The sequence below is a fragment of the Nyctibius grandis genome, chromosome 1, assembly GCF_013368605.1.
Source record: "Nyctibius grandis isolate bNycGra1 chromosome 1, bNycGra1.pri, whole genome shotgun sequence".
NCBI classification, from domain to species: domain Eukaryota; kingdom Metazoa; phylum Chordata; class Aves; order Nyctibiiformes; family Nyctibiidae; genus Nyctibius; species Nyctibius grandis.
The window spans coordinates 86,016,805-86,042,912 of NC_090658.1; the positions used below are offsets into that span (position 1 = coordinate 86,016,805).

The following is a 26,108-nucleotide window of genomic DNA, read 5'->3' on the forward strand; positions in this document are numbered from 1 at the left end:
TAAAACAACAAAAAAAAAATTCCTGATGCACAGCCTATACAGTCCACATGCAGTTAGAGAAAAGTACTGCCTGGATGTGGGCTTGCTTTGTGTGCAGAGAGAGACTTTGTTAGCACACAAGTTAGCCTGCCAGGCGAAGGCTGTACAGCTGCAGCTCTGCTCTGTGCAACGAGACTGAGAAAGCTCAGTGAAAAAACCCACAAAACTTTCTAACCTGAAAATTACTGGAAAAGGAAAGGTGATGTTCTGTGAGTACACTGCCCAGCTGGAGAGGGAAATGGTGATGAAGTTCACCTGCCTGTATCACTAACCAGACCCTTAAAAGTTAAAAGATGATGCATTTGATTTGGAAACCCTGCTCACTGGACAAAGTCAAACCTGTTCCTGTCCAGCAAGTGCAGGCTATTGCTGCGGCATATTCTGCACATTGCATTTGCATGAGCATCAGTAAGAATTTCATAGGTCTGCTCAGATAGCACGGTGGCAGGGAACAGATCAGTAGGTAAAGCAGAGAAGGGCAGAGTACCCGTAAATCATAGAGAAAGATTTAATTACATGCTTGGTTAATATTTACAAACATCAAAGTTGTTGTTAGATATGTAAATAAAAGACAGAAATGAGAGACAGTGGCTGCAGTAGCCAAGCAAAGCCAAAATATAACAGGTTAGAGTATTTATTGTGAACTGGCCTATGCCGGGAGTAGGGAATGGAGACACACTATATAAACTGAAAGAATAAATAAATAAATATTGACATTGTTCTACACCTGTTTAGCCTCTGGAGACCAGTGATTTGTGGGACCATATGTTGGACAAAATGAGACTGTTCGTTGATAATTGTAAATGTGGTGACCCCTTGCAAACTGGATACTAAAAATATTAAGTAAATGGCACATTTTAATTATACAGTAAAGAGGCTGTTCTCCACCATTAAAAGACTGCAGCTGGCAGAAGGAATTGATCATATGACAGAAGGTAACATTTATTTGATAGTAGACCTTGGTAAAAGACATCCTGAATGATCTTTAGGTTCTCAGACAAACACATTCAGTTTAACCATGGGGCTTCAATGTCTTTAGTCTTTCAGCTAAGACAATTTTTATCTGTTCCTCATATACTATAGGGCTTGTTTGTTTTTTATTTTTGTTTTAATCTGCTTTGCAGTATTTAAATTTCAAATGAAGTACTATTAAATGAGAAACTGCAAACGATGGAGTTTGGAATTGGAAGTCAACACACTTGTTATTCTTTTTGCTAAAGGTATGAAGTAAGTTGCATAATTACCCTAGTATTATATCATCTTAGTCAACATAAACACAGCTTTCTGTCAGCTTTGAAAGTGCCATTGGTGAACAACTGAACGTGCAGGCTCCAAAGAGCAGCAGCCCCGAAGGAGCTGAGAGCATTCACAATGCATTACGAAGTTGCATAAGGAAATGAAGTAGAGACAGGTAGCAAGTAGTCACCAGCAGAAATGCCAAATGTTCTCATGTATATGCTTCTACATCTGAGGCAGAGGAGAGAAACTGCAGACAGTTTTTGTAGCTTCCTTCCTGCCTACTGTGATCCGACTTTAAGACAAATGTGTGAAGGTAAAGCAGCAGCCTGTGTGTATTGATTCTTTTCACTGATCCAGAGAAACCCTTCCATACACAGGGTTTGATTTTTTTTCTCCCTCCACTTCTGATTTTATGAAGTGCACGTTCCTTGTCTCACATCGTGCCGATCCTGTGGTGAGGCACTTGCAGAGTCTGAAGGTTGGGGCACGTGAAATAAGGAGCTGGAAGAAAACACGCTGCTATTCCGTTGGAAGCGAAGGGGAGCGTAGGCCCATAGAACACTTCTTCCTTCCCTTCTTTGCTAACATCCAGCACCTGCAGGTCAAAGCGTACAAATATTTCAGGGATCACAGAAGAAAGCTGAAACAAATTTGCTGGCACACACTGCATATATGTACTATTCATCCCAACAGAAAGGTAATTTCTGATCACTTTCAGATTGTACTTATGGATCTGGTGATTTATTGCTATCGTCATCACCCAAATCTTACACTCGCTCAGGCACTCCGTGGCAGCAGTGACACTGGATCCTGCTTGCTGGCAGCAGAACATGCAACCACACAAGTAGGGTACTCTGCACAGAAATGCTACTGTTACCACAAAGTGTGAATCATTTGTCAGCTTGGTATATAGGGAGCAAGGGAGCTCTATCGAAGTTGGAAAGGGCAAATAAAGGAACGACTTAAAGAAGATATATGGAAATAGTGGATTTTTTTCTTCCAAAGGAGAGAGAAGCCTCAAATTTGCCGAATTTGAAGATAAAAGGGCCAGTTTTACTAGCTAAAGCCAGGCACAATGCCAACAACTGAGAAGGGGCAGTATGCACAGCTCTTCCAAAGCACTCATACTACGTTTCCCTTTAACGCGGGGACTGTTGCGGGCAGGCTGCCAGCTCATGACCAGTTTGGGAATGTGGACAAATGCCCATTAGAGAAAGCAAGATCCCAGGACCACTTTCACTTGTCACTAAGCAGTATTTAAACCCAGCTGCAATACAGCAAGGTACCTGCTGGTTATAAACGAGTGTGTTGGTAGAGTACAGCCATCCCCTTGATGTTGTGCTATTACTCCATCTGAAGCGCTGTATTTCAGCTAGTGTTATCTAAGCCAGTCTGAATGAATTTTTCCAATAACAATTGTTAGGTACAGCATCCAACAATTTAGTAAACCACAATTATACTATGACCAGAATGTGGTTTTAACCGCTTATCTTACAGGATCTATTCTTTACAAACTCATGCTAGTAAGTGTTCATTATAAGATCAGCAGCTCAACATCTATTACATTCCCTTCTTATGATAAATCTAACTTCTAGTCTTATGGGACAGTTTGGAAGTTAAATCCTAAAAATCCCAAAGGTTGGAGGCTAATGAAAATGTTGTTTATCAGCAAAAGTGCAGAAACCGAGATGTGAACAGGAGTTTCTGTCCCTAACTGCCCAGCTGGTCACAAAGCGATGGCTGTGATGCAGATTTGCTTCACTCGGAGAAATGCAGAAAGATAAGAATTCCTGATTTTTATATGGGAATATCTGAAAGCCGTGGAACTGCAGGCAAGCTGCTCTTATATGAGATGAGAGAGCAGAAGAGTTTGTTGGACAACCTGTTGCCTACAGCAAGGATCAAAAAACTTCCATTCAAGCTTTGAAGCAGTAAGCTCTAGGGCAGGTTTCAGGCTGACTGAACTCTGTCAAAGAACAACTCGTTAACTCTGGCTGCTCTTCAGAAAGACAACTTGGAGGGAAAAAAAAAAATGAATCACAAGACGGGCTGATATTAATATTTTTAATATCCACAGTATTTCTTCTCTGTGTTTATGCAGGTTCAGTGGCTGCATAAGAAACATCCTTAATCTCTCCGCTTCACATGCATTTTCCTTTTTGTATAACCTCTGTGCAAAACGTATCCGTGCAAAATTATTGGAAAAGACTTTAAAAGAAACCTAAATCACTCACCTGGATACATGCCAAAGGCTCATTTGTCCAAATCGAATAGCCACCAACTAAATATATTCTACCATTGTGGACGGCGACTCCAGACTCATTTTGACCTAAAGCAAAAAAGGAAATAGAAACCACTTCCAGTGTTTAATTAACCCTTTTAACAGCAAATGTTGGAGTTCTGTAATGCAATGGAAATGTGCCTGGCAGTAACTTGACTGTTTCAGAATTCACAATGTGCGACAGTGAAGGTAAAGTGCGAGGGCTGTTCTTTGCTCTCCGCAGGAGCCCTGTATGGTGCTGTCCAGAGAGACACCCCGGATGAGCAATGAACTGAGGCTGTGCAGGGGACCATCTGCTACCTCCTCAATGGCACCGGTTTTTGTACGTGTATTTTTCACAGGTGATAGGCAAGCTCCCCATCTACCTCTTGTCTACTGTCACACATGCACATCCAGATAGACATGTAGGCCGAAAGCACCAAACGCCCCTCAAGCTCTGCCCACACCTGTTCACCCCCCCGTTCCTCCGGTTATGAGTATGGTGAACATTGCAGAAGTTGCTGTGTGAGCTCATTCCCATAGCAACGGTCTCCTGAACAAGTTTGGATGTTCTGAAGGATAAATACAGCCTTAAAGTCTGCACCACACAGAATCACAGAATCACAGAATGTTAGGGATTGGAAGGGACCTCGAAAGATCATCTAGTCCAATCCCCCTGCCGGGGCAGGATTGCCTAGACCATATCACACAGGAACGCGTCCAGGCGGGTTTTGAATGTCTCCAGAGAAGGAGACTCCACAACCTCTCTGGGCAGCCTGTTCCAGTGTTCGGTCACCCTCACCGTAAAGAAGTTTTTCCTCATATTTAAGTGGAACCTCCTGTGTTCCAGCTTGCACCCATTGCCCCTTGTCCTGTCAAGGGATGTCACTGAGAAGAGCCTGGCTCCATCCTCATGACACTGCCCTTTACATAGTTATAAACATTAATGAGGTCACCCCTCAGTCTCCTCTTCTCCAAGCTAAAGAGACCCAGCTCCCTCAGCCTCTCCTCATAAGGGAGATGTTCCACTCCCTTAATCATCTTCGTGGCTCTGCACTGGACTCTCTCTAGCAGTTCCCTGTCCTTCTTGAACTGAGGGGCCCAGAACTGGACACAATACTCCAGATGCGGCCTCACCAGGGCAGAGTAGAGGGGGAGGAGAACCTCTCTCGACCTGCTGACCACACCCCTTCTAATACACCCCAGGATGCCATTGGCCTTCTTGGCCACAAGGGCACACTGCTGGCTCATGGTCATCCTGCTGTCCACTAGGACCCCCAGGTCCCTTTCCCCTACGCTGGTCTCCAACAGGTCTGCCCCCAGTGCAATGGACACATTTACCGCCAGTTGCAGAGATGCAAAGAAAGGCTTAGACGGCTTCTCAAGGTGCAGGTTGTGGAAACAACCCACCAGGTAACATCTGAGGAGAGGCTACTATCTCACAGCATTTAGTGGTATGGGGTCAGCTCCAGAATGAGGGTGCCTGCAGTGCCAACACTTTTGCAGCTGCAAATCAGATGGTGTCCTTCTCAAAGGCTGTCAGTTCCTCCAGATTAGATAAAATAAATGGAGAGGAAAAGTGATACGAAAAATTAGTTCTGTTTGTCAATGTGTAACTCTTCCTTTTTAATCCGTGCCTCTCTCCTCTATGTCCATGAAGTACTCTGATGACCTGACTCAGAAACCAAGCAACCTTTCTCCAGATCCCAGAGATTAAGAAACCCAATGCAATGTCTTAAAGAACAAAGTTGCCACTAGAGCAGCTTTTAAACCTACCAGGAGGAAAATGACATAAGGTGACTGTCTTATTTATCAGACGTTCATTTCTCTGACATGGTGTTTCTAGCTATCCTGACCTTCTAGTTAAGCTCCTACATCCTTCGTGTCCTTTTCAGTGGTATCTTGGGGATACCCAAGACTTGGAAATTCGCTATACTAGGACTCCTGTAGCATTCTGCGCTGAAACTTTTTGGTAGCCAGTATGGTTACTAATTGAGCTCCCAGTCTGCTGCACAAGAGAATAGCCCCAACATTAATGCTGTCCTGGAAATGCATCCTCTTCTGCAAAGCTGCTGTTGGTGCTACTCTGAGAACGTGTCATGTGCCTGTCTCTCACAGGGATTCAAGGAGGTTGTACATCTGGGAATTGTGTTAAGTGGCAGTGAAATTTGGTGGACTGGGTGGCAGGGACAGTGAGCTGCAGTGGCTTTGCAAGTTGCTACTGTAACAGTTCCTCCTAAGCATGGTCAAGAGGAACTTTACAGATCCATAGCTACCGAGATACTCAAGTCATCCCCAACTTGACAGAATTCCAACAAAGACAACTCCTTTCAGGTAATTTATTAAGATGATACTGCTTAGAAATAAGTGCTGGTTAACGGAATTCAATGCTCTATAATGCCAGCAGGAAGCACTACAAAACAATACCGTGGTAGAGATGGACCTGCCTGTTAAACGCTCAAACAGGGAGCTAAATCTATCAGTGCAGGCAAGCTTTTGGAGAATCAAAAATAAATACTGGTAATACTATGACAAAGAATTTTTGATTGCTTAATTAAATTACATTTATGTGCACCTTCTTAAAAATTTATCCTACAGTGTCCTAAGACAAATGTTTTGTAGAACACTGAATGCCAGAACAGAAATCAAAAGCGTCTTGTTGGCCAACAATGGCCCCTAAATCAGAGGCAATTTAGGCGAAGTCGTAGAGTTCCACGTACTAAAGGCATCTAAAGGGAAAGGAATTGATGTTTTATTCTAATAGTAGCAGGTTCCCTCTTTTGGTGTACAATACTCGCCTGTCAACATGTTGAAGCTGCAACGTGTCCATTGGTCAGCATCTATGCTGTAGGAGTCTATGTGCCGAACCAGGATCCGATCGTTGTTGTAGTCCAGATCATTCCCACCTAACACGTACAGTTTCCTTTGGACAGCAGCCATGGAGTGATACACTCTCCTCTGCAACATTGGGCTACGGCTTAACCACTTATTCTGGAAAGGAAAAGAGAACTTGTCTCAGCACTGCTCAAAGATGTGCCTATATAAGTAGTACAATAATAGTAGCATGTTTGTGGTGTTCTCCTTACCCTTGGCCAGAAATCACAAGTGTATATACTTGTGTTGTTCATACATTAAACATGCCTGTCGGTTATAACACTGACAAGACATACTGGACTTTCAACACGTGGTTTACAGTTCTCACTTTTAAATTCATTAATTTAATAGTATTTCTTGCTCTGTATTTTTTCTGTTTAGCTTATGAGGTCTCAAAGCTTTTTTCTTCTTCAGAATTCAGAAGCAAATCCTCCTTAAGCAATTAGATTATTAGATGTTTCCTTTGTATACAGCGTTAAAATTATTTATTAGCTCTGTTATAAGAGAAGAGAGATTCTTCTACCTTTCGTTATTCAGAAGCTTACTTGATCTTATCCTTGGGGAATGAAGCAACAGGGAAAAATAATTTCCTAAAGAATCTTCTCAGATGATTCACATATTTGGTTTAATGCTAATCCTTTATTTGTGGGCACTTACAAAGTTATGTCCCTTTGCATATTTTTCTTCCTGGTTAACAACATTCAATAATTTTACCTTTTGAGGGGAGGGGGGAAAAGGACATGGAGGAAGAGGGATTAAGCACAGTATTTTAAACCTAAGAAAACAATTGCTCCTGCTACACTTACCAAAACAATGGCAATGGATGAGATTAATTTATTTAAGTGGAGGAAGTCAAAAATCTGTGAGGAAATTCTTTGCGTTACATGTGCTACAGCTTGTGGTAACTCCAGAGCCTCTAATGCTACTGCCTTTTAACCTCCGCAATATATAGCTATACATTTCAATGTGTAATAGTTGAATATTAGGCATTAATGTTTGCATTAGTAGTCCAGTCTCTTAACACCAGACTATAGACACCATCTGCTTTGCAAAGCCTGCCTGCATCCCCTGATTATATCTTTAGCTTCCTCCACTGCAATGCCTGCCAGGTGAGCTGCAAAGCACGGCAAAGGCAAAGAAACAGAGGGGCCTGGTGGGGTCATTTCTAATAAGGCGGCGTGTGAATACTAATCAGTGGTGGGGAAGCAGAGGTCACCCCAGCCGCCTTGTTGGCAGGTAGCTGTGTGCTCTGTGGCAGATGGCAGGCATTATCGCCTCGCCACAAAGGCCTCGCGCAGAAGCAAGCGCTGGTGCTGAATGATAGAGTTATTGAGATTCTGTGCGAGATGCGAGCAGATGTGATGGTTTCCAGTACCCACCGTAAACAATATGCCAGCAGAATTTTTAAAAAGAGCTTGTGTGTACAAACATGAAGCGGACCTCATTTGAAGAATGCGAGCGCACACGTCCTCTGTAACTCTTTACACACCGGGCTGGGTTTCTCGCCATCAGGCCGGCACGCTGAGGTAGCCCTGCCACTGGTATTTTGGGGTGCAACTTTCACGTCAGCAAGTAAAGAATCGAAGTGAAAGATACACAATAGAGACACGGTATCTAAATAAGAGTGTTCCCCTCACCAGCAAAATAAGGTTGCTGCCTGTAATCACTACTTGGATTTAGGACAGAATCAGCATTTGTAGAGTCGATACATAAAACTGCACCTCAAAAAGGATAAGGCAGGTGTGTCATTGCCTGCATTCTGCTTCAGGACCTGTATGTACTATGCTTTAAAAAGTCAGTGGGAACCACACAGAAATATCTCCTGGCACAATTTGGTTCCAAATACAGCAATCAAAGCCCCTATCCTACAATCAGAAAAGTCAATACTCTTCCACACGGGTGTAAATCAGGCTATGCAACTCTGATTGCAAGCTTAGGACTTTTAATTCCTAATACAAGCAAGAGGGCATAACCGTGCCCTAGCCCTCTGAAATGGTTACTGAGCCATGCTAACCTAATCAAAACACATACATAATGTATGAAATAATCCCTAAAAGATATTTTAGGTGCTTGGGTAATGAAATGATAGGCACCCTTGCAGCCAGCAGAATAAGTCACGGCCAGGTAGTATAGTTCTGAAAGTATGCAGAAAATAAAAAGCCTGTATATGCAATTCAAAGCAGAAATGCCAATGACAAGAAGCAGTTTTGTGACATTGACTTTGAGTATACGTTGCCCTGGGTTGCTGGATTACAAAAAAATGAACAAGCAAAATAAATAGGATAAATACAGGGGATTTAAAGCACATTTTTATATTTAATCTAGATGTTTCTAACACCTACAGGCTTAAAAAATATAAGGAGTAATCAGGGTCTCCATTACTCTGTTAAAACTCACACATCAGTACAAAGTGGATTTAAAACACTGCTAATTCAAATGGTTGGCATTTTTAGCCTTACAGAATTATTGTATGTATTTGCTAAGAGACCTGTCTGAAGCAAAGCATATGAGAAAAACACATACAACATAGATACTCACCTGCTTAGGATCATAGACCATGAGCCTGTTTTGATACTGTGCAGTATTTGTTACTCCTCCTATGAAAGAGTTTACACAAGTTACATCTTTTCACACAAGCAAAACCAGGACCAAGATCAGGTCTTGATATAATATAATATGGCAAAATAACCACTTCTAGGGTTCATTCGCTGACATAATTACATTGCATACCACCACTTACGCTTACATTCCACTGCAATTTTTAATCTGGTTACGAGGTAATAAGCAGCACATTTGTCAAACATCTAGAAACACAAAATAGCAACAAGAAACACACACACACACTTCCTTTGTAAAGCTAATTCTATAGGCTAAAAATTAGAGAAAAATTGATCCGTTTATAAATGACTGTGCCTTCAGCCGTTGTCAAAACATGAAGATAAAACCCGTCCCTGTTCCAAGGAGCGTGCAGTGTCTGACATGGTTTAAATGAAGCAGAGGTGGGTTTGCATCAGAGAGAAAGAAGATGTTGGAGAGGAGCTCTGCCTAACCACGAGTGGGACGTGGGACACCACTGCCAGCTGCAAAGCAGAGCACAACCCCGTGCAACTGCTCTCACCTATATATTTGAAGAAAATTCTGCATTTAGTCTGTATGATAGACAGAACATCTCCTGGGTTAGTTGTAGACTTATGCTGGGAGGTTCCACCATAGTGACCAGAAACAACGCTACCATTTAACATACGTACTTTTCAATAACGTTTAGAAAGCAAGGTATAAAGCACCTCAGAAAAGCCCGGAATAGAGTCTGACCCACGTAGATGCCACAAACCAACTATTTACCTCAACAGAGTATAGGTTTAATACTCGATCATCCTGTACTCTATTGGTTTTAAATGGCAAATATCACTGAGTAAACTAGTGGAAAAATTCTTCAGTCTCAAGTCTGTAATCTTACCTGCATAGACATGTTCTCGAGTGTGCTCAAGCCTCCCAGGGACATGGTGTCCCTGCAGCACTGCCACAGGTCCCAGTCCCCTCTCTGTCACCACCTTGGGCCATGGGAAGCTGGGTTCAGAAATAACACCTGCAAGCTGCACCTCACCTTTCATCCTACCAGAAGGTCTAGACATAACTAGGGCTCACCAGCGGCCACACACCAATGAAACTCATAGCAACAAACTTTTTACATTACAGTTTTAAGAGCATGTGCCAATGACGGACAAAATCCGCAGCAGTGAGAAGAGGGAATTTCATCTGTCATTACATTTGTTTATGCTTTGCTTTTTGCAGGACATCACCTGTTTTAGACAGAGCAGTGGCAGAGCTGCTTTCATTCCTGCTGGCTAAACTATGGCCCAGGCCTACTAAGGCCATAGGGTTTTTTCTTTTATCCCTAACCTGTCTTAAAATGGCTCCGTGCTGGGGAATCATCATTTTGCCAGCCTCCAACTGCACCTAGCGCAGCACTTTGGTTCAGAGCCATACTGTGATTTTGAAGTGACTCCCCCAACTCTCACACATCATTTCAGGTTGCAAGGTGGTACTGGTGTGCATTCAAGTTAAACCAGAATCCCCACTCCAGATGTGCTCCAGTTCCTAACAGAGGCATAAGGGTGTGAAATAATAACTGGTCTTTTGATGGTTTTGTACCAGCTGAGTGCTGGGAATGTTTGGTCCAGAGGCCCCGAATAAATTTAGACCAAAGCTAAAAATGTGAACTGTACATGGAGTAGATGCAGAGAACTGGGCACCAAGGTTTTGTCTGCAAACCTGCTCCTAGTTGGACTGAGCTACTTGCTAACACAGATGTACCCTCTGATCACTTCAAATAACTTGACTGAGGCCAGGAATCTGACCAATGGATAGCAGAAACTACAGACAAATCTATTCAAGAATCTTGTCTTCAACTGCAGTAGCAGGGAGGAATAACGCTGGTTATTTGTGCACATCCCTGCAAACACCAGCCTGTACTGAGGCCCCTACACATGGACGGTAACACAAGCTCCCAGCTCAGGGACGCTTACAGGCTATGAGACAGCCGAGATGAAATGTAGTCTTTCCAAACTGTTTCCATCACCCTACGCCATGCACTGCCCATCACAGCACCTGTGAAGTACACCTGCAGGAACACTCCTTGGAAAGCAACGACTGTTCCCATGTCTAATCTCACAATCTGTTATTTGTCTTTACACTGTTGTGCAGCCTTCGCAGTGTTAGTGCCAGTCAGCCACATGCACAAAACAATCTTTTCTAATATCTGTTTTGTAATTTGATTTTCTTTTACATAGTTATTTTCACTCCTAACGTAATGTTTAAAAATGAGATGTCAGATTAGTATTTTGAAAAATAAAAATCGTAGTTATTTGGATGATTACCTACAGAACGTTAAACTACGGGAGATGCATGGGAAACACAATGCTGGGTCACATATTCCCATTCAGAAAGGACCTTAATTTGGGGGGAAAAAATGTGGAGGAAGAAGAGAAAGAAGGGGGTTCCTTCCTCGTAAAATAATGAAATAATCAAATAAGCAAAATTATTTGCCTGTCTTCACAAAGAGCCCCTTATATCAAGTACACAGCTTACATTTTTTCCCCTGCAATATTGCTCATCTGTGGTGTTTTATCATTACATTCCCTTCACATACCGCTCTTCACTTTTAGATTAATCTGCCAAAATGAGATGCTAAGGATTTGCATACAGATTTGACTACACAAAAATAGATCTGGAATTAATAACAGTCTCTATATGTTTTAATTTCTTCTAGACTGGAGTACCCTTGCCTCCAGCAGTATTCTTGGCTTTGAAAGTCATCAAGCTGATTTGTCTGCTCTTAGGTTATGATGCCACATGCTGCTACACTGTCCCTTGCAATCAAAGTGCTCACAGAGATAGATTCCATGCCTTCCCCTAACAAGTATATTTTATAGATTGGCAGTTTTGATCTCCCCTCCCCAGGGGGATAATCTGCATCTTAACAGGTTTCTATAGATACATCTGTCATTAAATATGCCATCTTATATCTGCATCAATTTTCAAACTCAAGTTCCTCCTAACTTTGAAGTGCTATAGCAAAAGTTTAAATTTTTCTGCCAAAATTCAAATTTAACAAGTCTGTAATGTCCTCTTGAACTATTTTTAAAAAAATACTACAGGCAGCTGGGAAAGGGCAAAAGAAGAGCAATATGTCTCTTAAAAAAATAGGACAAGGAAAAAACAGATGAAATAGTTCTAAAAATAATACATACTTTCTCTCAGAAAAAAAAAAAAGAGGTAATTATGAGATGATTTCTTAAACTTCTTTGCAGTGCTTTCTATGAGGAAAGGAGGGGAAACGCATGGTAACGACACTTGAAAGAAGTATTTAAGAATACAATCCATGCTATTAAATTTTATGTCAAGCAACGGCAGCTAATGTGGTAGTAACCCACCAGTTAAGGAAAGAGAAAAAAATATCTGGCTGGGAAAATGATAGAAGATTTACAGTTTGGTCAGCACTCGCTGGGTTTTATAAATCAAGAGTGATGATTGCACCACTTTGACATGAGGAGCTTGCTTTGAGGACTAGAGTTTCTGAGAGGCAAGGAGCATCCTCAGGACAAACCTGTATCTTGCTCTTACAGATGTGAGAACACACTCACAGAAAGCCCAGCATCCAACCCATGGGTTTACAATGTTTTTACATTGCCACAGCCACTGTTGCTCCCTTGCAGGCCATAAACCCTGCTTTCTTTTTAAGCCCTCCAAGACCTGTAAGTTCCCAACTTACGCAACAGTGCCCCTTCACATGGAGAAGCTCCTGGAAGGAGTCAGAGATCCGCCTTGTCCAGCCCTTCCCCACACATGGGAAATATTTTGGGCTATTACAGCCCCCCAAACAGTCCACAAACTGCACTGAAAAGCACCTTCAATAAAGTCCCTCCAAAAGAGAAGGGTGGAAGGCAGTAGATACAACACCATTTCCCCAATAGAAAATTCGTAATCCATATTTATAATGTGTCCTAGTAAGACCTCCATCTGACTTGAGAAATCTGATCCAATCCAAATCCCCCAGAAAATCTCACAACTCTCTCCGAAGTCCCCAAGTGCTAGGCTGCACGCACGAATCTGAGCTTGCTGGGAGACGTGTAAAACTACATGTTGGCAAAGAGCTCCCACGTGTATTCCTTCCAGCAAATCCAGGGAATATATAGAAACTCATGACATGTGCCCCAAGGTGCTCTGCTATTTTAAAATAGAAATCTCTCCTCTCTTAACATGTCTGTGTGTTAAACACAAGACAATTCTCCCTCAGCATGCTAGCCTGCTGCCTTTTACTTCAGCCAGCCCAGGTGCAGTGAGGACAGCTGAGCTGGAGCATATTCTCCTACCCTAACAAGTGCCCTGGAAGACACCAACAACAGCTCTGATTAACTGTTCCAACCCTGGATGCAATCCAGCTGCAAACAAGAGGGGCACAAGCCCTAGTTTGTTTGTGGTTGGTTGGTTTGTTTTTTTTAAAATTATTAAAACCTGATGTTTACATTCAATCTAAGAAGAATCAACGTCATGAAACCTATAATGTCCACACTTGATAGGTGCAAGATCCATTACCTTTCAGAGATGTTGTTGATGATAATAATAATAATAGAAACACTGTTCCATATACAGACTAAGACTGTGTCACTGAGGCAATTTTTATGTACTTGTTAAGCTCCCACTACCGGTAATTTCTGTGCCAGCCACACCGCAAAACTTGATTTGGTTAGATACTGTAGATGCCTATTTATTCCAGATCTATTTTTCATAAAACAATGTTACAGGTATTTACAGAGAAAAAATTTTCTTCTCTTCAAAACAAACAGCATACTGACAGTAAGGTAACACTTGTTGCCCCAAACCACTTGCAAACTCAGAATAACTCTCCAAGATATGGGACCTCCATCATTTCCTTGGTCAAAATCTCCACCATTAGGGAAAAAAAAAAAAATAATAATAAAAAATGTTGAACTTTGAAGAAAAAGCTGTTAAGTACAAAGCAACTCTATGGGGTTGGCTTGTTTACTGCCCCCAAGCTGAGTTTCCATGTGTATGTCAAGATGTGATTTTAGCTGACACACTTAGGTCAGGCAACTCAGACGTCTGAGAAACAACAGCATAATACTTTCCTTTGGAGGCTTTTCACATGCTGATCTCTCGAGCACTTGAGGTGGAGGGGAAGCCTCCTTTTCCCCAGCTGCAGGTGCAGGAATGGCCCAGAGCTGAACCACCTGGCAGAGGTTCCCTGCCCCTCTCTGTCCCCACAGGCACTACACCTATACAGAAGGAGGAAGGTTAACGTGTATAGAAACGTAGGGTCTCCAGATTTGCATGTCTACTCCACAGGGGATGCAGGGAAACGGGCATAGTTCAAGTTCTCACTCTTACGGAAAATATTTTTCTGCTTTTATAGGGAATGATTGTTAGCAACGTTGAACTTCAAAGGGTTTGGTGTGTTTTGTCTCTCTTTCTCTCAAATACTTCACTTTTCGAGCATGTGGCATGCAATTCATTTGTGAAATGGGTCACGGTGTCAGATGTTAACTGGGGCCTGTAAGATTCATCTTTCTATAAAATTTCCAAACCATCTGCCCAATGCCATACTGTCAATACAGAGAACTTATTTTAATGAATTCTCATCTATTTTCGAAAATCAGAAAATAAAATAAAATGAGGGCTGTGAAAAAAAAAAAAAAAAAGATGAGAAAAAATAATGACACAAACATAAAAATATGTTCCACAATATACGGTGCTCAGAAAACTCGAGAGCTGAACCCACTTGTGCTGACCAGAGGGTCTGACTAGTTCCAGAGTGCAGAAGGCTCCCTCTGAGCCTTCTGGCAGGTTAAAAACCCCAAAGGGTTGATGGCAGCTTAGGAGTCCCTCTGTCACCTGAAACACCGGCCACCAATCTCCTACTGCCAATGTGTGCTTACACTTGTACAGCGTTTTGTTTAGCACACTTCTTCCCTGCTGCCTTTACCATGATTTTGTGCTCTGTTATTTTTGATTCCTTCTCATATTTGTCCCAAAGGAGCAGCAAAACAAAGCTGACAATGAATCCCCATAATAATAATAGAAATCCCTTAAGTCTAGTCAGCTTTTGATTAGCAAAGCCTTTAGAAGGCAAGGGGCGGTAGCAGAGGCACTGATGCTTTGGCTATCAAGTAAGTAAACGGTCTGTGTGCAGGTCATGTTTTGATGACTCTCTCCACAAATACAAGCGCTAGAAACTTATATTATCACTATTTAATTTATTCACTTACTAAGAAACCGGGCATATTTTCATGGTTACCTTGCCAGCTGGTAGTAGCAGACTGATTTTGAGAGCTCTTGCTGATGACCTGTATTTCCCAGAAAAAGCAGGAGGGATACAGCTCAGAAACATCCCTAACTCAAACTAATTTTTTAATTACTTAATTTTAGGCCACATACTTCAAAATAAGGTTCCCTCCTGCATCACTGATTACTCTTACGCTAACATGCTATATTTGATGACGAACAGTGGATTTTTTCAGCAGTGACTACTGATATTTTTTGAACAATAAAACATCGTGCTGTACTATTCCCCTGCCCCTGAATATACACATACAGTGAGCTACATTCTGGCCCTAAGCAATCAATAATTAATAGAAAGCTAGCTACAGTTATTGCATCTCCATCTACTTTTATTTATAAAATAACTCTATAAAATACACGGAATCCAGTTTTCAATCTGTGAGTACATAATTCAGATCAATACCCGACTGAAGTATGGCAGAGTATGCCCCCGTAATTCATAATAACCTGTCAGAATCTAGCAACTCAAAACTGCTAAGCATTTTCTCAAAAACTATACTTACTGTGACTTTACAACAGAAGCTGTGTTGGTAGCATTTTCAAATCTAAATGGAACAATACTGATAAAATATTTTGTTGGTTTTGCCAGTTTTAAAGACTTCATCTAACAGGCTTCCACTTACTTCTCCCCCTGATTCTACAGCTGTATTAGAGGCACATCCTTGAACACAATATCACACTGCTTCATTATATAAATGTAGATAGTATTTAAACGCACAGGCAGGCATACATTTCACTTACGTAATTAAGCATTAATTAATCCTCAGCATAATTTTGCCTTTACTAGCATATCTGGAGAGATTAAAAGCAATCTTCAACCACATTTGACTTAAAAATCTCTATCAAATACTTCCTTGGGTTGTTTTTTTTTTGTACAGAAAAAAAGAAATTAAGAAAGAAGTATTACTTTTTTCATGTACTGGAGCAAGGACCACTCTGATGGATGCTTCTAGTGCTCGTTCAATTATTTTATATTAATATGTTTAACACAATCTCCTAAAAAGTCCTGTTTTTCATAAACAGAGACTGACAAATGTAAACCACAAGAGGAGAGGGAAAAAAAAAATCAAGACACAGCAGTTGTAGCATCTGTGTATTTGAATTGCTCATCACAGGCACACATCTCTCTGCACTGATAAAACAGGAAAGGTAGCCAATAAACAGCGTAATGCTCTGAACACGCCCAGCTGATATCCTAAAGCAAAAACCCTGTTTCTGTACTGCGCCTGGGCCTCAAAGCCCACCGCACGCACACTTCAGGAGCAACATACAGCATGAGCTTTACAAGACTCCTTCAATGCCAGTTGTTGAAGAAAGCGACCCAAAGCACCTGCCAGGGATCTTGGTGATTTTCTGTGTTCTGTCATGCTTTTAATTCCAAAGTCATTATTCGTTATTTTAGCATATATGTATAAAAATAGACACCTGCTACCTCCCCCGCCAGTGCTTGGGAATCCATTCCCATAAGGCACTTAATCCACATGGGCAGAAAGATACATCTGCAAGGAGCTCCGCTAACCTAAATGACATACTTTGAGAAGCACAATGAAGGCCTAAGTAGCTAACTTAATCTTTCATTCATATACCATCTTTTCACCAGTGGGATCCCAGACCATATTAAAATCCCCAGAGGGTATCCACAATGAAGGTGGCAATCACTGAACATTTTCCTCAAGGGCTGGCCCCATGTTATTTACTCATTAACTTCCTTGATAAATATTACAACTTCATAAACTTCTGTGACACACTTCTTACTAAAAGATGGATATTTTTCTGTCAAATCTTCTGTGGACAGCATCGACCTTATTCCCAAGTAACTAATACCAGAAAAGTCACTACAAAGACTGATGACACAATGTTCTCAACTCCCATCAACGTGCACATGTGAAATAAAAAGTACATCAGACTGACTTGCAAATGATATGTACGAGGCCTATACTTTCATCTATCTGCCATGAAGCTATGATTACATCCAGGCAGTCCTGTGCACTTGTTATGGACAGTCAGAGCCATGCGTGATTTCTAATGAAGGTCATCATGGCCTGTTACGATATCCTGAAGAGCAAGTGGGAGCAGTTCATACACCTGCCTTCAAGCCCTGGATCTACACGAGCCAACAAGCACTAAATTCTCCATTTCATTATCAGGAATAAATGCTGTGGTACCAGATTGTACTACAGAAACTGGGTCTTGTTTTTAAGAAGCACACAGAATTTGTCATCTGAAATTTGTCCAAAAATGCATTATCATTTCAATTCACTGTGATTTATGAATGGCGACTGGAGGTAGCACATATGATACATGCATCTTTGAAACCCAGAGAGATATTTAGCAGACAAAAAATATTGTATAAGGTATGTTTTGCTCATATACTTCCAGTCAGGCTTGATTGTATGCTTGAAGGCTTAAATTCTTTGAAATACCCATCCCGTAAGACAAAAGTTATCCTGACATATAAACCAAAGAAGATTTATTAGTTTCATTCAAGTCAGTATTTTGGTATTTTGTTAGTAGCTCAAACTGTGTGAAACGTTTTCTACCTGATATCCAAAGAAGACCATCCACCACATATCCTGCATGGCATGAGAGCGATCGATCAAAGGACTGTACAAAGGTCCACTTGTTCTTCTTGGGGCAATAGCATTCCACTGTAGGTAACACTTGACGCAATTCATTTCTGCCCCCGACTGCATAGAGGTACTCGTCCACCGCTCCCAGCACAAAGTGTTCCCGACAGTTCTTCATTGGAGCTATCTCAGCCCAAGAGTCAGTGCGGGGGTCATATCGACAGGCAGTTCTCACTGCACAAGTGCGCCCTGTGGAGTGCTCTGCCTCTCCACCAGCTACAAAAAGAAAGTCTCCCATGACAGCGACACAGTGGTGGCTTCTCCCTACAGGCATAGGCGCTAGCTCACTCCAGTTTGCAATCCCTGCGATATGAACGTTCTCTTGATCTACAGGATTGAAGTATCGCAATTCCTTCACTTTACAGATTTCACGTTTTTTCCCACCGATAATGTAAAGAGTGTCTGACTGGAAGCGAGGTTTTGTCCTTCTGGTTTGCCAAACTGGCTGTGCATAGACGCTCTGGTGGTAAGCCAAGGCCTCATTAATAAGTGCTGTCGCAGTTTCACTAGCTTGGACAAGAGGATGAGAAAGAGCTACGGTATGCAGTGTATCCACATCCATAAGGCCAAAGCGGACATACTGGAGAAGTTCATCCATGTACTGGTAGTGGCAGTTGTGTTCCAACCACCTCACAGCCAGCTAAAAGTAGGGGGAAGGAAGGGAAGAACAAGACACCAATTATTTGTGTACAGTTCCGTCAAAATTTGGTCTTTTGAAAACTGCTTGTGTTCCAAGAGCATCTATATACTTGCCTCAGTAGCGCTATCAATCAATATAAAAAGCAGTTATGAATGCATGTGAGTACACATAAAAGATACCTACTAAAACTCCACCTATAATATACACAAAAGCATTGTATTGCACCAGTCCCCCTAAAGAATTTCCACAGCATTATCAGATTGCAATACTGCTATGCAATACTCTCACTGTGCAAACTGTTAGCGATGCTGTAGGAGACCACAATATGCCAGAATCAAGCTGCTGGAGCAATAATATAAACATAGGGACTATGGGATCACCGGAAATCACAGGTACACTAGAAAGAAAAGTAAGATTACAGCTAGACGGTTAGAAAGAAAAGCCCTTTTTCTCCTCCATCTTTTATTCTATTTATGATAAAATATTGAAGGAATATAACAAAATACATACTGAATCCTTCAATATTTTTTTTCCTTCTTCATTTATTTTATTCATAAAGTAGGGAGAGGTATAAAAGGACCAGAAATTAAGCCAGAGAAAAGCAGAGAAGAGGCTCTGCTGGTTTGGGACTGACAGAAAGCAACAAGGAAGACTCTAAAGCTGTTCAGCAATTGCAGGTAGTATAACATCCAAAATTAAACATAGCCTTTAAATTACATAAAGCATATTGAATCCAACCAGGCCTATAAAGAGGCTAGGAAAGGCCTAAACCATTTCAGGAACTGTTGCATAAGTTATTCTTGAAAACCTCCAGTGATGATGATACCTAAACTTCCTCAGGAAAACCATTCCCATGCTCAGCTATCCTCTCAGAGAGATTTTCCTTTTACTTGTGCAGGAGCTCTAAACCCTTCAACTCATTGCCCCATTTTCCACCTTTGGGTTTATATGCCAGAGCTCAGGAACCCCCAGACCAACCCTTGAAATTGATCCATCCATACAGGATGAAAAGCAGTTTGCTACCTTCCTTTTCTCCTCCAACTCCAATGCATTTTACTGTGTATGTTGCAGTTTCCTCTTCTCTAAATGAAAAAGTCTCTCAATCTATCTTGTGTTACATTTTCTAAACCTCTGTTGGTTGGCTCACAGTTCTCTGTTATTGAAAGCAAATGCCCCTCTTTCTTAATGTTTGCTGCTGAAAACTGGATATAATCTTCCTCTTAAGACTGTAGTAGTAGTGAATAGATTTGGAAGGATCTCTTCAATTGCAACAAACTATGCCGTTCTTGTTTGTACATCACTATGCAAGACCATCAGTGCACTATGATACTGCTGATTCATGTTTAAGCTTACGACTGACTACTATTCCCACCTCTTTTTTCTGCAGAACTTCCACAAAGTGTCATGCTTTCTCTGTCATAACTGAACTCTCGACTATTTACTTCAGGCCACTGCTCCAATCTGCCAAGACCATTTTCAATCCTAATTATATTTTCAAAAGTGCTTGAAGACCTTTCCACCTTCTGATTGTCTGAAAACCTAAAGCCCATGTTATTTCTTCATCCAAGTAATTAACAAAGACATTGACTATTTCTGTATGAGAGCAGACTCCTCTACTTGATACTAGATTTCATCCTGACAAAGAACTCATGGAGTTGGGAGTTTCTAACTAACCATGCGATAACAACAGTTTCAGTTAAAACTTACTGCCCTGTACTGCTCATGGGAATGTCACATGAAGGAGCTGAAAAGAAAGGCTTCTGTTACTCATGGATTTAATATACGCATGGTACATCAAATTTATTGCTGCTTCTGTGTTGTGTCAGAGAGGGAAGATGACAAACCAACCCCACCTTATTAAGATTAATTTGAAACACTTTTGCTCCACTGTGCTACTCAACCCCCGTGAAACAAAGAATCAATGAAGGGCATAAAAAATTGCAACAGTAGTTGTCAGTTAAATGCTTTATTGAGTTTCAAAATGTGCATTAGCTATATGTATTTAGACTTGTTAGTAAAAAGGGTGTTAATTAAGTACATTTGAAAGTGTTTATGGGCTTGAAATCACTGAGCACTATATTCACATGTTCTAAAACCACCAAATCCATGTGTCAAATGGCTCCTACCAAGTGGTTTTAGGCAACTCGCTACTCTATGTCTTAGACCATGTGAATCATTCCTCAAAGTCTTCAGAGGCACTTAGTTCTCATCATTGACTAGACACTTGAAGTTTTAAATAGGCTATCTTTATCATGATGAAGACACCAACTGAATTCATACCAACTGAATGATGTATGGGTTGCTATATTAAAAGAGAATATATTTACATATATATTTACAAAAACTGAGTTCTTTACTGTCATCAGTTGCATTCAACAGAGAGGTTTCTTTTGCTTATAGTTCATGCCTTCACTCACATCTAAAATGGCATCATGGAGGTATCGCCTGTGCTATAATGACAGACATTAGAGACTCTTAAAAAACATGCACTAATGTAAACTAGGTCTTGGCAACCACAAGGGTTTTAAAGAAAGTTTAATATTAATGCCTGTTAGTATCTTAGAATTTTACCCTTCCTCTTTCCTTCACCCCCCAATAAATACCATATAAATACACAAGCAACACTACATACATTCATACTTTTCAAAGACACAATACCTGCATTCATCATATGGGATGTGTGACGATCTGCAGCAGAAGGGATGGACATCTCCATTAAAATACATTTTCTCTGCTGCATGAAGTTTGGCAAAAGCAACTTGGTTCATACTGAGTTTGGTCTGTACTGAGAATATTCCTGGAGTTGCAAAAAATGTTTCACTGAAACCAGTAATGCTTAACATTTCTCTAAAATCACAGAATTTCTAAACCACCACAGCGATGGTGCAAAGTGATACAAAGATTCTGTTGGCACTCATAAGAGATATACAATCTATTCCCAATCTTGAACCAAAACTTTCTCCATCCTTTCCTACACTCTTTCATCCCCAATCATCTGTCCTGCATCTTTATTTATGAAAACTTTTGAATATTTCCAAATTAAATCTATTGCAGCCTCCTTGGGATCCTCTACACGCTGCACCTAAAGATATCTTTGGTCTACACTACTTCCACCTTTCCCCTCTGACAAGAAACTGCACAGCAACGGGGAGGGTGAGATGAATCCCAGGCTGTCTTTTCTGTAGATTGCTACTGGCTCTTACCAGACTCCATGTCTGAGGTCAGTTTTGCAGTGGAGTACTGCATTTTACTGCATCAATTTAGAAAGCAGGGCTGAGAACCCTGCACATCGCTTTATCACCTGGATGGCCTGTAGGCATTTGATAACCAGCAGACAAGCTCTACGGGGTCTTAGGGAGGCAACTGAGGTCTGGGCATCACAATGTGTTTAGAAGCTCCTGTCCAAATCAACTCATGCTACTGCTGGAACACAATTTGACTACAGTATCCTGTGTGACCTACACCTAACCTGTGGCACTCCAAGGCAGAGAAAAGGCCCTAAGAGCTAAAAGCTATCATGTGTTTATCTCTTTGTCTTGCTATTGATAACAATGACTTTTACTTGATTTTAAATGCTATAAATTCATTTTGGGACACTCCTTAAAAATAACTGCTAGGAATTTAAGCTACAAATGTAGGTATTTATATGTATATTCATAGAATACAGGACTAACTCCTAAACTGTGACACGAGACTATGGAACAGGTCATATGGTTTTAGGGACACTCAAAAACTGAGCCTTAGATTTCTACATTTGTTATGCAGCACACATTATTACAGTGCTCTCTAGCAGAACATGGTGTCTTACACTATGGAAGCATGGAAGAAAATCAACTTATCTGTGTGGGTGAACAGATATTCTAGTCACTGGATGGTTTGGCAGCTATTGGAAGCCTGGAGAAGTTCAACAGAAAGAAAATTAAGTTCCCAAATGACTCTTTTGCTTGTAGTAGAAATAGTCACTGATGGACTGTAACACAGTTCTAAATTTCCTTCAATGTAAAGGAGGCAAATATAACAGTCATGAACATACGGCTGAAGTGCAAAATTCCATGTAGCATTTCAGCAAACATCTGTATATTTATCAACGCAAGTTCCACCACCTTTACTCAGTTTTTGTTTAATCCAGACTTAGAAACCTGGTGCCTACATATCAACTCCAAAATTCACCCTGTCCATACTCTAATTATAGTGCATATTTTTTAGCCTCTCTGGCAGTAGTGATTAGCAACTATAATCAGTATTGGCAAAATAAACTCTAAGCCATTATACATGTCATGACACTGCAAAGAAAGACATTCAGACTTCTCTAAGGAGATACTAATAGCACTTGAAATTACAACTGTGTTTAAAACGTAAACAAGTAAGCAAGCTAAAACAAAAAGACCATCCACAATTTTGACTTTTAAAATATTTGTATCACTGCTAAATAATTTACAAAAGTAAGGAAAGAATCCTAACTTCGTGCCATATAGGCAAATTCTGTTTAAACTGCTAGAAGCTTCTTTTCTATTAATTTTAATGTATGAGTGTGTGAGAAAAGGAAGCTACAGCCTAGTGTCTATATCAACTTTAATAAATAATATATTTTGCCATATTCATCTTCTAAACTAAGTAAATCACAAAAGTAGACCCTCAGAAGGACAGGATTTTCAATCCAGATTAATTCTCTTATTCTAAAGCCTTAACCCAAAGCATTTTTCTTCTCCAAGGTTACATTACTCGATTTAGCAATGGAGTACATTCTCAAAACAGCAGAAAACAGATGGAAAAATATATTGTGCCACAGTTGGAGCATACATCTAAACACACCTGCATGTTGGATTGTGATTTCATTGCATTTCCAACGGCTGCTTCTGCTTCCCAGCACAGTGCTTCAACAGTCCCATTGACACAGCCTTGGAGTGCAGTCCTTCCCTCCCTGCTGTTAATGGGGTATGTATGACATACATACTACAGCCAGAGAGGGCCCAGAGGCAGTGGAGGTTAAAGCTGAATTAAGAGTTTCACTCCTGTGGAAGATAACCCTGCAATAAGTAGCTACCTTGGTCTTTTGGGCTGCCAGCTATCCCAGGAACCAAGAGAGCCCAGCACGCCCATTCAGCATCCCCCTGTAACCCTTCTCATGCTACTCTGCTAGGAAACATGCTAGAGCTTCACCTGACATCACAGCAGGTTTTGTAACCAGAAAAGCCAAGCTACTTCATGACTGCAAAAGCCTGACATGCTCATTAGACCCAGGTTCACTTGGAAACTACTTTAAGTCACAAAGTCAGTGTCAGGAAAAGTTTATGTCCACAGTGCTGCGAGAGAGAAAACGCTCCCCTAAGCCTGGGCTCTGTGAGAGGCAGGGGCCATGAGAACTCCATTAAAGTCATCTTGGTCTGATCTTTAGTTGACATATTCATGTTGCAGCTACACAGACTGCAAAGGAATTATGCTAGTTTATACCATCTAAGGTCTCTAATAACTGAGATGAAGCCAAAAGTGACAGTGGTGGAAAAAATGAGGTTTTTTGGAGGTTTTTTTAGCAACAAAAAATAAAAGGAAACATTAAATTTCATAAGGTTTCAAAACAATGAATTCACAGTGTATCATTAAAACAAATGAAAATGTTAAATACAATAAATGAACATTGAAAATGAGAAATGAACATTCTCATTTTAGGAGAAAGGACAATTTTAAATACGGAAAAGTGGAGGGCAGTATTTTCTGGACTGATATCAGGTATATTCAACACAAATTATCAGATTTCCGCATGACAATCTGATAATGATCTATACCAGGGAAAGAGAGAGAACCACAAATCTCTTCTTTTAACACAAATCTCACCTGACCAGTCCTTCTGTTGCTTAATTTAAGCAAAAATGTTAGGCCAGAAAAAAAAAATCAAATTAATATCTTTGTATCATTAGCATATTGGACAGTGCTATACATCTGCTCCTATTGAATGATAATCCAAGAAGAGTCATGAAAGCAACACAGTTACTACAGCAATCAATTTAAGGCACTGAGGGAACTTCAAAAATCAAAACTTGGATTTCACTAGTTCACTGTTTGAAAACACCAGAAATATCTATTTTGGCTATAAACTTGCACATGATTTGGCCTCTCCTTGGAGTTTACCTAACTCAGCAAGCCTTAGGTGTTCCAGACTGGAACCCCTTGCCTCAAAACCAGCCTGTCTTGGCTGGTTATCATCAGCACCACCTTGGCTCCTCAAATCTTAAGTCTAGGGGCAGAATCCATGGATAAACCAGGACATTTACTAAAGCTCTGAAACTGAAGTCCACTGAAGTCTATGAAGGAACTTCCACCTTTTAAAAATGAATGGGGACTTCCAAAGGGCCTGAATTTGGCTCTCTGAAGGGTCTTAGTCCTCCTCTCTCTCTCCAGAGACTACAAAGGACAAAATGCAGAGGGTTTAGGATATTCATTTAAGCATTTTATTTAAGTAAGGTGAACTAAATTGGTCATTATCACCCATTTAAGAATAAAACACATGGGTGAAGAATTGTTGCTGGGAAAAAAAAAAACAAACCACAATTTTTCAAACCCACAAGTTACATGTAAATATTTTTAGAAGTTAGTAAGGAACCACGCAGCACAGCCTCCAGACTCTCTTTGCAATTGAATCAAGCAGGTACTCCCTTACAGTTGTGGGCAGCATGGAAAATGAGTGGCTTAAGCCTAGATGCCGGAGAGCCTTAAAGATAGAAGTCTTTTTCTTCTTTTTATTTTGAATTAAAAATGTGCATAAAAATAAGACTGTAATGAGCTGCATGTAGAACAATCAAAATTATGAGGTATTTGCATTTCTTTTGCACCTTGAGCCAAACAACTACAAATTTATGCATAGGATTCTCTCAATCCGAACACAGTAAATATTAATAATCTCTGAATCAGCAATGAAATGCCTTTTGCCCTGAACCTTGAAGAGACACTTTCCAACTCAAAAAGTTGTAGTACAGTGACTGAGACTGTATTTACAAGGCACCAGGCTAAGTCATATCCATGTAGCCTGTGAAAATAAAGCTGTGCCATCCCCCACCCTCTTTACACAGAGACATTTTAAAATTACCTGTTTGTCAGTTTTACAAATGTGTGTCTCTGTAAGCAGCCCCGTGTGTGGCACTGCGTTAGCAAGCAGGCATGCTTTCATTTGCACATTCTGATTTTACAATCAGAATTAAAACATTTGCTGTTTGGGGTGAGTTGATAAACAGGGATTTTAAAATTTCCTCTTTTATTTTTTAATGTGAAAAATGAAAGAAAAATGTTCCTCTAAATGTATTATGCCTTTGGGCTCCATTTGAGGGAAGGGAAAAAAGACAGAGAAAGCTACTGTGAAGGTCACAGAGTGAAAGAACTTCCTCAGGGCACAGAATAAATTAAATCCCAAGGAAAAAATAAAATGTGATTTCCAGAGTGTGAGGCACAAACTCAAAATGACAATGATTGACAGCCAAACTATATCCGTGCAATATCGAAGACTGCACGTTCTCATTTACCTCAGTGTAGCCAGCAAGCGCCCATTAAACATCCGTCTGATGCCCAAATTAACCTTCTT

The 26,108-nt window shown here is 40.7% G+C and overlaps 1 protein-coding gene across 7 annotated transcripts in view; it reads right to left on the reverse strand.

Annotated features, from left to right (window-relative positions):
• Nucleotides 1-1,711: 1,711 nt before the first annotated feature.
• KLHL32 (kelch like family member 32) overlaps nucleotides 1,712-26,108 on the reverse strand; it is a 97,535-nt gene continuing 73,138 nt past the window's right edge. For 5 of the 7 annotated variants that reach the window (XM_068406308.1, XM_068406300.1, XM_068406296.1 and 2 more), the window contains 5 exons: nucleotides 17,812-18,538; nucleotides 8,951-9,009; nucleotides 6,337-6,529; nucleotides 3,513-3,607; nucleotides 1,712-1,873 (listed from right to left, as the gene is read on the reverse strand). In XM_068406308.1, the coding sequence (XP_068262409.1) occupies nucleotides 1,712-1,873; nucleotides 3,513-3,607; nucleotides 6,337-6,529; nucleotides 8,951-9,009; nucleotides 17,812-18,538 (1,236 nt within the window). The remainder of the gene's footprint in view (nucleotides 1,874-3,512; nucleotides 3,608-6,336; nucleotides 6,530-8,950; nucleotides 9,010-17,811; nucleotides 18,539-26,108) is intronic. The other 2 variants (XM_068406332.1, XM_068406324.1) reach the window with 1 other exon arrangement.